Source organism: Diabrotica virgifera, chromosome 2, assembly GCF_917563875.1.
Source record: "Diabrotica virgifera virgifera chromosome 2, PGI_DIABVI_V3a".
In the NCBI taxonomy this organism is placed as follows: Eukaryota; Metazoa; Arthropoda; class Insecta; order Coleoptera; family Chrysomelidae; genus Diabrotica; species Diabrotica virgifera.
The window spans coordinates 126,992,756-127,011,286 of NC_065444.1; the positions used below are offsets into that span (position 1 = coordinate 126,992,756).

Here is an 18,531-nt window from a genome sequence, read left to right on the forward strand (position 1 = left end):
ATAAATAATTCTATTATATTTAATTATATAAATAATTAAATAAAATCGTCATCGTCAAATGCTGGTAAATCCCATTTAAATTCACGAAAACAGCTCCTTGTATGCAGTTGACAAAATTGCTTATCTTATAAGCGATAGATATGCCCGAAATTTGAACTCGCCACTCTGCGTGTAAATAACCCCGGTGATTTTTATAGGCTGAGGAGAAGCAAATTTGAAATCAGATTATCGACCGACATGACTTCGAATACCAACGTAGAAATACGATCATGGCCTATGGGTCCGCGTACGCGTACGGAACGAAAGCTAGAAATGCAGCATACAGCGCTGCTTTTAGAGTATTTCATTGCTTTGTTATTTACTGTATGACAAAAATAGAGTAAAATACGTTTGTCTTTTCTTATTACTTACTGCTTGTATTACAAAATTAAATATTCTCGTATGCAACTTAAAATCCTGCTTCTGCTTATGTGTTTGTTCAATTTTTTTTTAAATAATCTCAGTTACTTAGTTGGTACGGTATTACCTACGGAAACCAAGGGAAGCAATGCTTCCCTTGATTCCATGGACCGCACGCCCCTGACCCAGTCATATAGCTGGCTTACTCTGAATCGGCCCCGACCCCCTCTTGAAACATAGAAAAAATAATTCAGATCGGTGTAAATTTTCCACGTACAAACATACGTTTCTGAGCTTGGTAAGTTTTGAATGGAATAACCTATTTCAAAATTCGACATGCGTTGGAAAGGTCATGATCAATACTATCAGAAGCGACAGAGGTTGGACTTAGGTTTTCTAAATTTTTGGAAGTTTTTGGGGACGAGAACGAAAAAAAGGCAACAAATGGGGAGGGCCGTAAAACCCACACCTTCGGACCCAAAATGGACGGTTGACATACGGATTGGCAAGTCCTAAATAAGATGAGATTTGGCCCATTTTTCAATTCAGTCAGGTTGACAGAATCGAAAACTTCGCGTATTATAGTGTCGCATTTAGGGGTGTGTGCGCGCCACTGGCGAGAACTGCCGTTCTCTGGGATATTTTGGTTCCCCATATGGTACGTCATCCTAATTTTATTTAGTGTTGTTCATTAAGGCTGGTCGACATACTGCATCATAACCTGAATACTAAATAGTGCTTTTCTGGTTCCAAGGTTATTGTGAAACCCAAACTGTGTGATTAGTTTCCTCGAAAGGCTGAAATTAAACCCTGCATGGACTTTAATTTCATACTTTCATTATATACAAACTTAAATTATGTGTTAAAAAGTGCTTATTTAAAAACAGCAACAGCACATATTTACAACTTCGCAGAAACAAGTACTAAAGTAAATGTTGAAACGGTAAATTACTAAAGTAATTCATCGATACACCCTGATCCTTCATGCAATCTTGTTCTCCAAGGGAACACCAAATAGGTTGAAGAATTCTTTAACAAGAACCTCTGCAACGGTAGCAGCTTCTTGATTTGGTAGTGCATAGGTCTCGGCCCATTTTTAAAATAATCCATGGCTACCAGGATATATTTTATTTCCAGCATCGGTTCTGGAAATGGACTTGCTATGTCTCTTTCCATAGGACTACCAACGTTGTACTGTTTCATGGGAGCTTTCTTTTTACCAACTGGACCATTACTGGATGCACACAGTTCACATTTCTGGCACCATCTTCTTACATCATCTTTAGAGTTCACCCAATAGAACCGTTCTCGAACCTTTTGTAGAGTCTTCGTAATACCAAAGTATCCACCTGATGCACCGTCATGCAACTGACGCAATACTTCCGACACTTTGCTTTTAGGTACAATCAACTCAAGCTTAGATTCTGTACCATTATCGTTCTCAAAGGTTATGTACAGAAGATCATCTTTTAGTACCAGACAATTCCATTGGCTCCAGTAGGCCTTGACTTCCGGACTACATGCACTAATGTTTTGCCAACTAGATCTCTCACCTTGACGCATCCAATCCAATACTCTCTTTATACATGGATACTCTTTTTGGGCCTTACGACACATATATAAGGGGGTAAAAGAAAATGGCGTATGGCGCAGACGATATAATTTTGAACTTTACGCAGCTTACAATGAGCCCGACGTCATAACATCCATAAAGATCGGACGTCTGCGCTGGATGGGCTATGTTGAACGGATGTTGGAGACTGAAACACCAAAGCATATAATGAGGCAGACACCAGTAGGGAGAAGATCAAAGGAAAGACCCAAACTTAGATACATGGAACAAGTGGAACAAGATCTGAAAACACTTGAGATTAATAATTGGAAGAACAAAGCAAGGGCAGAATGGCGGAAAATCCTAGAACAAGCCAGGACCCAAAAAGGGTTCTCGTGCTACTGATGATGATGAATCTTCTTGGGCGTCTTGTAACTGTTGGTAACTGCTGTCAATTCTCCATTACTGAAGGTTACAGAAGGTTAGGAACGTTGACCAATTTATCAAATTTGTTAATTTATTAAAAATATGTTTTCACTTAAAATATCAACACTAAGAAGATACTATTAATAATTACCTTTTGATATCGTCGTCAGTGCAAGTTGGAGCTACCCCTAGTATACTATATGGATCTTTTCCCTTACATGCTAACAATCTCTTCATTGCTTCATCCCCCGTTGTGGGCATATTTATATTATTTTGAAGACCGTTTTGCGTAAAGCGTGGCGGTTCATCGTTCGTTTCTGCTTTCTTTCTACCTTTAAATTTATCTCGTAACCATTTGAAGAATCGTATCCTTTGAAGAAAGTTATTGGTTGACTCTAAAAGCATCGACCAATGGAGGCAGATCCATGTCCACGTTATAGAAGCCCTGGAATAAAATTATTTATTGAACACTTGCGTATAATTGAAAACAATTTAAGACTTAACGGGACTTTGTTTCGCTTCTCCTGAGTAGCAGCCCTTTTCGACCGTTCTCTCGCCTGCAGTAAATTTTTGTGTTAATTCAAGAATCTTAATTATTTCTTATGTGTATGCCTATAGCAAATGAGGAACCGGAACAGTCTTTGGAAGTCATATTTTTGAACGTGTTAACAGCTTCATATATCTTGGCTCATTAGTGACTACTACAAAAACAAGCGAAGAAATTAAAAGACCTTACAAATAGGGCATATTATGGACTCCAAGGACAATTTCACTCAAGAAAACATCCAAAAAGAACGCAATCCATTTTAGTGTTTTGTACATAACACTAAAATTGTTATGTACAAAACACTGCTGAGGCCGGTTGTCAAATATGGGGCACAAGCAGAAGGATGACAGACTTTTGGGAATATTCAAGCGTAAAATACTCAGCAAAATATTTGAAGCTATAAACGATCAAAAGAAGTGGAACAAAATATATAACTTCGAATTATACCAACTCTTTAAGGAACCAGACGTTGTAACGTTCATTAAAACACAGCGATGAGCTGGACATATAATACGAATGCCAGACAACAAGGAACACCTGCCAAACTGCTAAAAAGCTAACCACAGGAACACCTGTAGGAAGATGAAGAAGAGGCCGATTTAGGGATATTAAAAATCAGAAGAAGAGACAGAGTAAGAAGTAAGGAATTCCGAGCGAGATGTGGTATAGAAGAAATAAACATGTGGACCAAAAGAAGAAAAATAGAATGGAATCAACACATAGAAAGAATGACAGAAAATAGAATAGTATGAGACAAATCGCCAAATGGAAGATCATTGGAACGACCGAGGAAAAGATAGTCAGACAATGTCAATTGAGGCTAAAAACCGAAGTAAAACAGGCATTGAGCCTATTTTTAAAGTAGGAAGAAGAAGAAAAATCAGAAGATGACAACAATAATCAACAACAATAATAGGGAGCTTGCATATTTTTTTTATTACATAATATGTTCAGTTTTGTATAAAAATGAGATTTCCAAAATTTCACGCTTCAAAAACTCATAATAACTTAGAACTACAAATTTAAAGTCTTCTGTATCTTAAAATAGTTCAAACGACCCGTGACGTCACACAGTTTAACTATGTGGTTCCGTTTATGGTTATATTTACGTATATTCTTCTTCTTCTTCTTTAGTTTATTGACCTCCACCTACTTGGGCATTTGCCCAGCTCGTCGTCGGGGAATAAAGGAAAAATATTTATATTCTAATGACATTTATCGTATGTCGTTGTAATAATATATACCAGTTTGTTAAGATTGGAGTTTGAAACAGTTTTTGAAGGAAAGGAAAGAAGGTTTACTATTGAAAATAAAACCATTTTGTAAAAGTACAAATTTTCTATGAATAGTTCAAACGACCAAAAAAAACTTTTAGGAGTCCGGTCCTGAACATGGTAACACAAACTGTGTTTACATTTCAGTCCCAAAAAATCATCTTTTTTCAAGTAGTTTATATCCAAATAAACTTGAAAATAAGCAAAAAGTAATAGTATATAGTGCAGTTACCTTACGGAATAAACCAGTGAGTTTTTATTATTTATTTATTCAAAACATTACAAAGCATACCGTTTGTAAGGTTAAGTGACGGCCGAAAGACCAGTTCTCGGAACTAGTTCTGGTTCTGAAACTGGTTCATAATTACTAATGAGTATACCAAATGATACCAGATCCGACCTAACTAATTTGTCAACAATCATGACTGAAGATCATCAACAACCTCAAAACAAAACCTCATATTTAACTGTGCTTAACAATGCTTCTTCAATTCAATTTCCTTCAAAGCTGCAAGCAATTTTATTTAATTCGCTACCTGATACTAAAATAGAAGAGTACTTAATAGCACTTGGTGAAGTTGTTCATCCACGGAATATTTTATTTTCATGAAGGCTATCAAATAACAGAATATGTATTTATCTCTCCAGCGAATCCCTGGTGGAAAAATTTATGTCCGGTCCAGCAGAAATAACAATTAAAGGCGAAAATCTAAAAGCACGAAAATTGATAACTCCAAACGAAAGACTGTTACTATCGGGTGTTTGCCCTTCTATTCCACATATTCTAATAGAGAATGAGTTAACCAAATTCGGTCTTAAATTAATGTCACCTTTAACCTTCCTTAGAATCGGTAGTCAACTTCCAGAATTTCAACACGTCCTCAGTTTTAGAAGACAAACTTATATTCAACCACTTGCAGATATAGACCTTCCCTCTTCTTTCTTAATGACATATGATCAAACTTCGTATCGCATATATTTAAGTTTAGATAAACCTTCATGTTTTATCTGTAAGAACACAGGTCACATTGCAGCAAATTGTTCAAATCATAATCAACAAAACGATTCCTCTCATATCCAACACCAACCGCAACAATCAATACAACAACAACCAATACAACAACAACCAATGCAACAACAACCAATACAACAACAACCAATACAACAACAACAACCAATACAACAACAACCAATACAACAACAACCAATACAACAACAACCACAAGAATCCCCCAAGTCTGTTCCATCACCCCTAGAAATGGAACCAAATCATCCAGTCAGTAATTCTAATGCCGAACCTTCACTTAACCAACAAACAGATACTAATTTAATGCCCCCCGTATTAATTATGGAAACTAATTGTATATCTAAGGATCAGTCAACGACCAATAAGAGAACAATTTCGGAAATTAATACTACTCCATCTCCCACTGAAGAATTAAATAAAGAATTTAAAGTACCAACACAAACCAAAAAGAAACAAAAAAAGCAAACTGAATCTACCAGATCAATTCAGGAAATAATGATGCCAACAAAAACAGTATTTCACGATACGTCAAATAATTTTAACTTAACATATGAACAAACACTTGACTTTTTTGAAAATTATACTAGCTCGACTGATCCCATTAGTTTATTACAAACATACACAACGGATATACCCAACTTTATTTACATGTTAACAACAATTAAGCCATATTTTACAGAAAAAAGCATGAAAACCAAATGCACTAAATTAATAAACAAAATCGAAAAAATGCTAGACGATCCCGCTTATCAAGATAGTGATTGTTCGACAAATTCAGCTCCAGAAATAAACTAAAATCTTATTATGTTAACATGTTTTATGTTAACGGGTTTTATCCCCGTTTAGAAATGCTTAAACATTTATGTTCAATAATCTCACCATCAATAATATGTTTACAAGAAACAAACTTTAAAGGATATCATAGTTATGACATGAAGAATTATTCTTGTTTCCATAAAAACCGAGACAACGCAAATATCGCTAGTGGAGGAGTTGTTACGTATGTTAACAAAAAATATGAATCAGAAGCATTAGTAATCAATAGTAATTTAGAAGTAGTAGGAGTATCAGTGTCCTTTCCACAAAAAATGAATATCTGTAATATTTATATTCCACCTGACTTACCTATCACAGAAGCAGATATTTCAGATGTATTAGATCAGATTCCCACTCCCAGAATAATCGTTGGTGATTTTAACAGCCATAATCCAATATGGGGATCTCTTGGAATAAATTCCAAGGGCAAAATTTTAGAAAACATAATTACCTCAAAAAACCTAAACGTACTGAATGATGGACAATCAACAAGATATAATATTCATACAGGTACTTCATCAGCTATCGACCTGTCATTATGTGATCCTCTACTGTCAGCAAAATTTTCATGGGATGTAATTCCGTTTTTATTTGGAAGTGATCATTATCCTATTAAAGTCTCTTTTAACAGTAATTATGAAGATACTAATACAACCCCAATTCCAAAATGGAATCTAAAGAATGCCGATTGGTATTTATTCAAAAAGTATATTCAACAGAACTGCCATAGCTTAAAAGAAGTCACCGAAAATCATCATATAGATGAACTTTTGAATTCGTTTATATCATTAATCCATCTTGCCGGTGAAAATCATATAGGTAAAACACAAACTCTACATAAAAGAAATTCATTACCATGGTGGAACGCAGAGTGTACTGATATAATAAAGAAATATAAAAAATCCTTTAACAAATTGAAACGTCACAAAACACTTGAAAATACTATAGAATATAAGAAGTTACGGGCTCAAGCTAGATATATAACTAAAAAGAACAGAAAAAAATCTTGGCAAGAATTTATGTCCTCTATTAATTCCACTATGCCTATAAGCACCGTATGGGAAAAAGTTAGAAAAATATCTGGAAGTAATACCTATAAAAAGATTCCATTTCTATGCAATAACAAACAGATAGTAACATCTAATAACGAAATAGCAGATTTATTAGCAAAACAATTTGAAATGAACTCCAGCAATAACAACTTTTCTAAAGAATTTATCAATACCAAGATGATTTCGGAAAATAAATTAATAGATTTTAATTGCATTGAAGATAATCCTCTTAATATAGCATTTACCATGGAAGAGCTTAATCACTCTTTAAGTACCAGCAAAAAATCGGCGCCAGGACCAGACGATATTCCTGTTAGTTTCTTACAAAATCTACCAGATAATGGAAAACAATATCTTCTTAACCTATACAACAGAATTTGGACTAATAATGAGTTTCCCACAAAATGGACGCAGGCGATAATAGTTCCATTACTAAAACCAAATAAACCACGAACTGATCCCGAATCCTATAGGCCAATTTCGCTTACCAACACAATGTGTAAAATCTTGGAAAAAATGGTGAATAATAGACTAAGGTGGTTTTTGGAAAATAATAAATTAATAATCAATGAACAAAGCGGCTTTCGCAGGAACAGATCCACTATAGATAATTTAATTGACCTAGAATCCGAGATAAATGAATCGTTTGCAATTGGACAGGAATGTCTTGCGGTTTTTTTCGATATAACAAAAGCGTTTGACATGGCTTGGAGATATGACATTCTTAACACACTAAGTCAGTGGGGCGTCAAAGGTAACATGCTATATTTCATTCAAAATCTTCTTAGTAAGAGACAATTTAAGGTTAAGATAAATGGTACACTATCCAGCACTAAAGACCAAACAAATGGAACACCTCAAGGATCTGTTATTAGTTCAACACTATTCTTAGTAGCAATAAACAAAATCTTAGAAAACTTTCCACAACTTGTTAAAGCGAGATTATACGCTGACGATTTAGTCATATATTCAAGAGGAAAAAATATTCTTTCTATACAGAAAAATTTACAATGTGCATTAAATCACCTTGAAAACTGGTCGAAAGCTGTAGGATTGCAATTCTCTACAACCAAAACTAAATGTATTTTATTTTCAAAAAAACGGCAGTCTACAACTCCAGATCTTCAGTTATATGGAAACAACTTAACTTATGTGGAACACTTAAAATTTCTAGGAATGATCTTTGATAAAAAACTATCTTGGAAGTACCACATTATGCACATTAAACAATCCTGTCAATCTGGTCTCAATTTAATGCGTACACTGTGCAATCGTAATTGGGGTTCAGATTGTAAAAGTTTGATTCTTATTTACAAATCTCTAGTACGATCCAAACTCGATTATGGATCAATTGTATACTCATCTGCAAAGAAGACACTTCTTGCTCAACTAGAAGTCATACAAAATACAGCATTAAGAATAGCCACAGGAGCATTCTGTACTAGCCCCATTAATAGTTTACAATGTTTAACCGGAGAACCACCTTTAAATTTCCGAAGAATGTACTTGTCATTAGTCTACGCATCATCCATATATGCAATAGAATCGCATCCCACTTTCCACCACACTATTGCAGAACGTTTCAAAGAAACTTATGTAAATAAAAAAAGAACTAACCCTCCCTTTTACGAGAGAATCAGAAAATATCTCTCTCTCAATAATATTCAATTCCCAAAATTTTTTAATCAGACAAATACAGTTATTCCTCCGCCCTGGACCTTTCCTCCTGCAATATGTGATCTAACTCTCTCTAAATACAATAAGCTTGATACCCCCCATGCAACAATTAATCAATCTTTTCTCAACATACTTGCTTCTTTCCCAGATCATTGTTATATTTATACAGATTCATCTAAGACTGCTGATGGTGTGGGATCGGCAGTTGTAGATTCAAACACTATATTACAATTTAAATTATCTTCCACTTGCAGTATTTACTCTGGAGAACTATATTCAATTCTGCAAGCCCTCATTCACATTCGTACTCAAAAAATTCCAAAATCTGTCATAATTACCGACTCTCTCAGTGCATTACATACGATAGAACAGTTATATACAAGTAATCCTATAAGTATTTTAATAAAAGAACAATTACATTTACTGAAGAACACGATGCAGCAAGTAAGCTTTATATGGGTTCCATCACACATTGGACTTCAAGGAAACGAAAAAGCAGATTTCCATGCCAGAGAAGCAATACACAGTGCGTCTTCAGTGTTAGTGAACTTAGTGCCTGTTTCCGATTACAAACCATTCCTTAAAGAAAAAGTGTTAAACAAATGGGAAAACGAATGGAATCTTTCACAATCATCTCTACACACAATAAAGCCCTCAATTGAACCTTGGTGTGAGATAGACCTAAATCGCCAGCTGTTTGTGAAGCTAAATCGTTTACGCATAGGGCATAGCAGACTTACTCACAGCTACCTAATCTCCAAGTCAAATCGCCCTATTTGTGACCTGTGTAATTGCGACATCAATGTAACACATATATTAATAGAGTGTCCTAAATATCTTAATGAAAGACAAAAACACTCCATACCTCTCAATATAAAAGCAACCTTAGGATCACACTGTAAGCTTACGCATTTGTTTAATTATTTGAAAGAAATTAATGTTTTAAACAAACTATAACCACTGTTAACATTTTATAAACCCCATTCTTAATTTGTAAATTATGATATTGTTACCTAAATGTGAACTTATGTAATACCTAATCAAAATGCTATTAGATTTAAGTAACCATGTATCAATGACAGTACAGCTAATAACCCAAAGTGGTTGATGCTGATAACAATAAAAAAAAAAAAAAAACTTTTAACGCCACATAACTGTATTTTTTACTGACGTTTATAATGTCTAATTTAAAATTATATATATAATTGGTGTAGAATGTAAACATACAACCCCGTGACGTCACGACGCGTTTTGGGGTGGCTGGTATAAGTTGAATTTTTAGTCGTCTTTAGGGGCCAAACGAAAGACGAACAAAACTTTTTTTATCTTTGATACAGGTTCTAAATTATGTTCTGTTGTGATTTATACCATTTTTTTCGAATTTAAAATTTTATGCAAGTTCCCTATTAAAACGATAGAAAACATCTACCAGAACAACACAATAAAAGTAAAAGGGGATAAGATAGGGGGATTCTCTGAGCCCTTTATTCTTCAAATCATGGATGAAATAATAAAGTGAGAACTAAAAAAGGATACTATTAAATGGGAGAAACACAACTGAAAATGATCTGCTATTTAGACGGGTTCCATGACATCTCGTAACGCGACAGTTCGTAACCGGACGGTAACGGACAATTCGTAACGGCGACAGTTCGTAAATATACAAATTCGTAACCTCCAAATTGAATTATTCTGTTTATTTTTGTTAACGTGGAAACTAACTGTTATTACAGTTATAAATGAAATTATGTTTATCAATTTAACGAATCAGTATCAGATCAGTATTCAGTATCAGTATCATATCAGATCAGTAATCAGTATAACCAATCACAAGCTTTATTATAATAACAGGTAATTACAATTTTTCTTTTACAAAATGTTTACTTAGAAAGTTGAAAATTTCTAAAGACGGTTGTCGGCTTAAAGATTTCACGAATTACTTTATTATTCCTTTGTCTAGTCATATGCAAATTTAAGGAACAATAAAAAGTATAAACTTTTAAAAATATTGTTGAAAGTTTGTATGTATTTAAATATTTGTTTGTGTTTAAAGACTTTTAATAATATAGGTATTCTGAAACACGAAATATAAAATGTGTTTAAACATAATGTTTATTATCCCGGTACTCATTCGTTAAATTAATAAACATAATTTCAATTATAACTGTAATAACAGTTCCACGTTAACAACAATAAACTGAATAATTCAATTTTGACGTTACGAATTGTCCGTTACGAATTTGTATTGTTACCAACTGTCGGTGTTACGAACTGTCGCCGTTACGAGTTGTCCGTTACCAGTTGTCCGGTTACGAATTGTCGCCTTACGAGATGTCTGGTCACGATGCAGACGATGCATTACTAATCTCTCAAAGTGAAGATGATTTACAATGTTTGCTGCACCAGTTTGATATAACTAAGAAAATTTAGCATGTTAATTTCACAAAAAAAGACAGAATGCATGATTATAACAGCAAATCCAATAATATGTAAATTGGAGCTGGAGGGTCAGATAATAGAACAAGTGATGGAGTTTAAATATCTAGGCATCACATTATCTAGCTACGAAAAGCTCGAACCAGAAATTGAAGATCAAGTGAATAGAGCAAACAGAGCGGAAGGTTGCCTGAATGACACAATATGGAGAAATAAAAATATCGGAAAAGAAATGAAAGGCAGAATTTACAAAACAGTCATCAGACCAATAATGACGGGTCTATCCCAAAATCCCGACAGCCAAAATCCCGACAGCCAAAATCCCGACAGCCATAATCCCGACAGGTTTGATAAGTTTCTTTTTAACATATAATTACATTTATTTCTTGTTTTTGTTTATGGCCATCTGTTTTTTATTTTTTCTTACTAAACAAAAGTATTTTGTATTAAAAGTAATAAACAAAAGTCGGAATTTTTAATTATGCGAGGATTGTTGCATGTCGGGATTTTGGCCTGTCGGGATTCTGGCGTGTCGGTGTTTTAGCCGTCGGGATTTTGGCTGTCGGGATTTTGGGCGGTACCGAATAATGACATACTCGGCAAAAACACGACCTGGTACACAGAGGACAAAAAGATTGTTCGAAACAAATGAGATGAAAACCCTTCAACAAATCGATGGTAAGGCACTATGGGACAGAGCTACAAGTACAGATATACGACAGAGATGCAAGATGAAGAACATGACAACCAATAGAGTAGTAGGGATGACGAGAGACGGTTTCCCAATAGGAAGACGATCAGTGGGAAGACCACGAAAACGACACGATGGAACGATAATTTACTGGAGGCACATTGAAAAACAGACAGAGTCATGTCTATACAAAAAAAGAAGAAGAATATGGCAACCGGTCGCTAAAAACTGAACAGAATGGCGACGAATCTAGGAGCAGGCCAGGATCCACAAAGAATTGTCGAACCAAAGACCATGATGATATGTGTATGCTTTAAAATTTTTGGCCAGTAAAAAACCTGAAACCTAATATAAGAGTATTAAAAAAAAGATAGTAAAATATTATACTTACATATCACGACTAATATGTAGACTTAACTGACATATATCCGAGATCAAATGAAACAACCATAATAAAAATACCGTAAAGATTTTCCACCAACCTTTGGTATATTGTTTCAATTTCTGTCCAACCACTCCTGAAAAAAAAAACATGTATTAATATATTGAATTTTTTAACTATCAACAATAACTTCGTTTAAAAATAATTTTGTTGGATTGAAAGCAGCATAATATGACAGTAGTTTAGGTCAACTAGAAGAGGAAATTATTCAAAAATAATCCCAAGCACAATGTGAAATAATTACACTTTTATCAAAAAGAACTTTTTATTATAAAACGTTTTCATTATTTATAGGACCCAATATAAAATTATAAACTTATATAAACGAAAGAATATATTTAAAATGGTATAATAATATATAATATTTATACATATATATGTATAATAATTAACATATAAAATATGAATTTTTAGTATATTAACTTTTAATTATTTATTAAAAAAATTAAAAAAAAGATACGTACAGCCGGGTTCGAACTCGGGACCTCTCGATCTGCAGTCTAATACTCTACCACTGAGCCACCACCTATCGATATACTAACATACTTTAAAATGGAATTTAAATGCCATTGCATTGTTATTTTTTAAAATAGTTTGAAATTTAAAAAATCGATATATCCATATAATAGCAGTTAAATATTGCATTTTTAACTAGTTCTGAGCTATTCTGAAAATTTCAGGTGCCTAGGTAGCATAGAACTATTTTTAAAATGGATTACAAAATTTGCGGATATAGTGACATATTTACAAAGACCAAGCCAAGTATATAAAAATGTTTTAAAATAATGCTAGATGATTCTAATGCAAAAATGATAAAATAATAAATACCATAGGGAAGTATAGTTTGCATGAAGTATCAAAGGAAAATGGTCACTTCCTAATAGATTCCGGAAAAGAATGCTATATGATAATTATGAGGATGTATTTCTAACTAAAAAGAATATACCAAGGAACATGGAAACTCAGATCACTTTTATAGTCGGAATACAAATGAAGCAGCTTAAACCAGTTCTTAGAAACCAACAGAAAAATAGTACAAAGCCATTTACAGTTTTAGATTACTGCCAGAAGAAGAGCAGAAGATGGAAGTAAAGTGGAGAAAGTAAATGTGAAAGTAAAAAAAAAGAAAAGAAGTAAATATGAAAGAATAGTTACTAAAAAATTAGCATATATCCGAAAATGGAAATATTGAACAAACATGGATACAAATAAAAGTATATGGACCAAAACAGCGCAAGCCAGTAATAGAAATATAACTAGATGAACGAAATAAATTACGATTTTGAGAAAAAAAAAAACACCAGAGTTAAAGAGAAAATACAACGAAAAAAAGAAACGAGCCAAAATAATCATAAGATAAAAGAAAAAAATATACAATGAAGTTACATTGAAATGCATAGAAGAAAGCTTAAAAAAATGGAGAAATTAGAAACATATCAAGGGGTGACAATGAGAAAAAGGGTTACCAAAGAAAACATAGTATACTACAAAAGCAAAAATGGAAGGAATTTAGCAAGTGATGACGAAATACCAAACATGGAAAGAATACTTCGAAAAGCTTTTAAATGAAATACCCACAACAGAAGATGAAGAAGAATAAATGAAGGAAAATACCAATCAACAACGGACAGAGGCCAGACCGCCTAATGAAAAAGAAATAATAGAAAAACTAAAAGAAAATAAGAGCCCACCAAACGATGAAGTACCAGCTGAAATGTTCAAATTTAGATGGAGGAGTAAAATAGCAAGAATCTTGGATCAAGCGTGACAACGTTGAGTTGTATACAAATTATGGGAGCTTCAAAGCGTGGCATTCGATAGAGGATTTTAGATGGATAGGGATTTTAGAGGATAAATGGAGAAAGAGAAACTGGGGTAGTTGTCAACTTTGAGGACGACATAAAATCTATCGTAGTTAAAGGATGGAGAAGACTTGTCGAGCCAAGGAAGAATCATTAAAGAAAGATTTTGGCTCATAACGAGCCGTAATGATGAAGACGATAATTAAGTCATCAAAATTGGAACCAACCTAACGGAAACGTTGCCAAATCTCAAGGCATCTGTATCGATGAACTTAAATAATCAACTTCAACGAATTTGACCATAGTAACTAACTTCTTTGCTTTCGTATTTCGAATAAACTCAAGGAGACGACTTGGTCTCGAATCTCCCAGATATCTATGTATAGTACTTGACCGTTCTGTCGCCTTTGGCAACTTTATTCCATTAAATACAAGAGTTCTTTATAGGTAGTTGTACCTGAAATATAATTGTATTCGTTACACAATTTTGGTTTGAATCATCTAGGCCTGGATACAGCGTACCAAAAAAGAAAGTTTATTAATAGCAAGCTAAAAATTTTTTAATAGCTTAACGGTGTCTAGTCAGACAAACATTGATCTACGGGAACATTGGAACAGGAGAAGTTTTAATTGTGGAACAGGTTACAGGTTTCGAAACTCAGACTACAAATACAGAACTTCCAATTGCTTTGTTGTCCTTTCATTAAACTCTCATGCAAAAATCAGACTGGAATTTACCACGAACATAATTTCAGTCATTTGACATGTTCTACGTGTCGGACTTATTAAAATGCCCATCATATCTGTCGGACAAACATTTTTTTCATATATTGCATAAAGTTTGCTATTGAATAAACTTAAAAACAACCTGCTAGTTTTCACAATCATAAACTTGTCAGAATGACACGTTCCACAATTAAAATCACGTTCCACAATAATTAAAACTTCCCCTGTTCCAGTGTTCCCCTACATCAAAGTTTGCCCGACTAGACACCTTTAAGCTATTAACAAATTTTCAGCTTACTATTAGTAAACTTTTTTGGTACGCGGGATCCAGGCCTAATCTCTGCTTTCAATCAGCAACCCCAAAAAGAAAATAACTTTTTTCTGTTTGACCATTTTTTTGAGCAGGTATTGACTGCTTATTGAAGATGAATTTAGATCAATCAACCTCGTATAATAAAACTGGATAAGTGGTATCTCAGTTGTACATTATACAGATGAGAATTAGAAACCAATTTAAAAAGAATAAACACTAGAATCTAAAGATCTATTCGAGAATTTACTTATGTTTTCTAAAAATATTAGCAGCTCCATGTAACATTTTATAATCATTACGAAAACAAAAATATTCCACACTATTCTATTCAACAATCATAATATAATGTTTATCACATGTAGTCGTTAGCTACTACTATAAATTACGTAAGTAAAGGTTATATTTTAGTAACTAATCATTGAAAAATCGAGTTTTTTAAACAAGTTCTAACAATATCTTCAAATTAACATTACAAATATTTACTCTTTTTAAGTTTTTTGGGTGATCGTCTTATCCAAAACTTCGTCAACACTGACATTACTAGACAAAATCAGCCGACGTGCATCACTGTACAAAAACAAAACGTATTTAAATTCATCATTATAATTACATACGACCCGTTTTTAATTTCATTAAAATTAAAATGCACTACTTTATACATCATTGTTTAAAAAATGATAAAGTTAATAGTAGTGTTTAACAAAACAATCTTTTTTTGCAAATACCTTTAAAAGTTTAAAGTGCAGGTATATGGCATTACTTCACGAACGAGATAAACGTATTGTAATGATACAATATACACATACATAGTTTTAAAAGTTATGCATCACCTAAAATTATGCCCATTTTCATAGTTGATTTTTTCATGAACAGACTAACGGATTACGCTAAGTTTTTTTATTATTTTAGATTTTTCTTTGGTATTTACACAGTTGGACAAAGGTTTACTCAAACTTCTTTTATGAACTTATATTTTAAATATATTTTTATATATACATATTTTGAATAGACCATGGCGCATCTGTAAAAATATTAGTACATTTGGACGTTGAGAGGTGACTCAAACTTTTTGCAGATATTGCTTGAAAATAACTCCAATAATAATATTTGAGTTATCCTCCCTCTCAAAAAGGTCCGGAACATTGTTTAAATAATCAAAATGTCAAAAAATGAAGGAAAAATTCGATTTTTCTCTTCGTTTTTTGATTATAACTTTAAAAGTATCCATTTCCGAGAAAAGTTGTACTGACATGAAAGTTGCATAATTAAATTTCCTACAATATAGAATTGGTTAAAAATTTAAATAGTCACCCTTGTTGCAAAATACCAATAATTGCGAAAAAAACCATACAAAAACAAGTATTTGCATTTTACGTTTTTCAACCATTTATGCTATACTTAGGACCTTCATATTTAACCCAGAAAAACATTATGATACAGTACAACAATACTGTAAATTTCATTAAGATCAATTTAATAGATTTTGCAAAATAAATTTTGCAATCCAGTTTTCGCAAAAAAAATGGATTTTTTCAAAATGTTACAGGACTGAAAATAAAGCAGATAGCAAGTTGATTTTTTTTTGCTTATAGAAGTGTACTGTACCTTTCATTTGCAATTTACAAAATTAAAACCGATTAATTACCACGGCGTCAGGAAATTTTTTAAATAAACATTAATTATTGGTGCTACGCGCAGGACAGCGGATAGTTTGCTCTGATTGGGCATTCCAATGACCTTTGATAATGATTGATACATTTTAACTTTTATTACATTTCGATATAAATAAATAAATTTGTTTATTGCAAAATAAAAACACATACTCTATCCTTTGAAATAACACTTTCTTTAGCAAAAACTTTCTTTGTTCATATATTTTAACTTGGAGAATAAAAGTTTATTATTTTTAAACATATGCAACTGTTTAAACAATATTTCACAAACAATAATAAAATTAGTTTGACTTTTGTGGAATTAAAATATTAAAATACAACAAAATATAGAGTAAGAAAATAATATATTAGATAAAGATTGGAAGAAATTTTGGTGGAAATCAACTTGTGTGAATCGAACACCGCTGTCCTGTGCGCAGCACCAAAAATTAATGTTTATTTAAAAAATTTCCTGACGCCGTGGTAATTTATCGATTTTAATTTTGCAAATTGCAAATGAAGGGTACAGTACACTTCTATAAGCAAAAAAAAATTCAACTTGCTATCTGCTTTATTTTCAGTCCTGTAACATTTCAAAAAATGAATTTTTTTTTGCGAAAGCTGGATGCAGTTTGGCAAAAGTTATTTTGCAAAATCTGTAAACCGATCTTAATGAAATTTAGAGTGTGGTTTTACTATATTATAAAGTTTTTCTGGGTAAAATATGAAGGTCCTAAGTGTAGCATAAATGGTTGAAAAACGTAAAATGCGAATACTTATTTTTGTATGTTTTTTTCGCAATTATTGCTATTTTGCAACAAGGGTGACTATTTTTTTTTAATTTTTAGCTAATTCTATATTGTAGGAAATTTAATTACGTAACTTTTATGTCAGTACAACTTTTCTCAGAAATGAATAGTTTTAAAGTTATAATCAAAAAACCAATAAAAAAATCGAATTTTTCCTTCATATTTTGACATTTTGATTATTTAAACAATGTTCCGGACCATTTTGAGTGGGAGGATAACTCAAATATTATTATTTGAGTTATTTTCAAGCAATTTCTGCAAAAAATTTGAGTCACCTCTCAACGTCCATCTCAAAACAGATGCGCCCTGGACTAGAACGGGTGGAAGAAAAGAAATGTTTTTCTTATGTTAAGTTTGAGACTACCTGTACGGAGAACAAGGTATAAGTTGTTGCTTATGTTTTGTGAACATTTTGTTTTTTGAATGTCCCTGATATCTTTAGAAACAAAGAAAATAGACGGTTTTATTCTTTAACATAACGTGTTTTAATTGAAACGAAACTATTAACTATAAAAAAAAAACAGTTACCAAAACTTTAAAAACAGAAAGGCACATAACGTTAACAATTCTGGTCGCCACCTTAAGAGATATTTGTCGACCAAGTGAGCGGCATGCACAGCGCAACATAAGAGAGACGAGATTGTTTAATGTAGGCTCTGTGATGTTTTGGGGTGGATTTTCCTTGAGAGTAAGTACGGATCTGGTGTCTACGTGGAGGCTCTTTAAATATCGAGAGGTATATTGCACAGATTTTCTTTCTTGGAACACTTTGTTCCTTTCGTACTATATACATATAGGAAATAATTTCATTTTAGTGTATGATAAGACATGGCCTCCTCACGTATCGCATGTCGTCAATTAAAATACATATTAAAGAGTAAAACCGTATA

The 18,531-nt window shown here is 32.9% G+C and overlaps 1 protein-coding gene across 2 annotated transcripts in view; it reads right to left on the reverse strand.

The window, feature by feature from the left end:
- The window catches only part of LOC126879617 (dnaJ homolog dnj-5), a 111,416-nt gene that overhangs the window by 30,964 nt on the left and 61,921 nt on the right, over window positions 1-18,531 (reverse strand). For both annotated transcript variants that reach the window (XM_050642792.1, XM_050642790.1), the window contains exons 5-6: window positions 12,289-12,415; window positions 2,529-2,822 (exon numbers count right to left, since the gene is read on the reverse strand). In XM_050642792.1, the coding sequence (XP_050498749.1) occupies window positions 2,529-2,822; window positions 12,289-12,415 (421 nt within the window). The remainder of the gene's footprint in view (window positions 1-2,528; window positions 2,823-12,288; window positions 12,416-18,531) is intronic.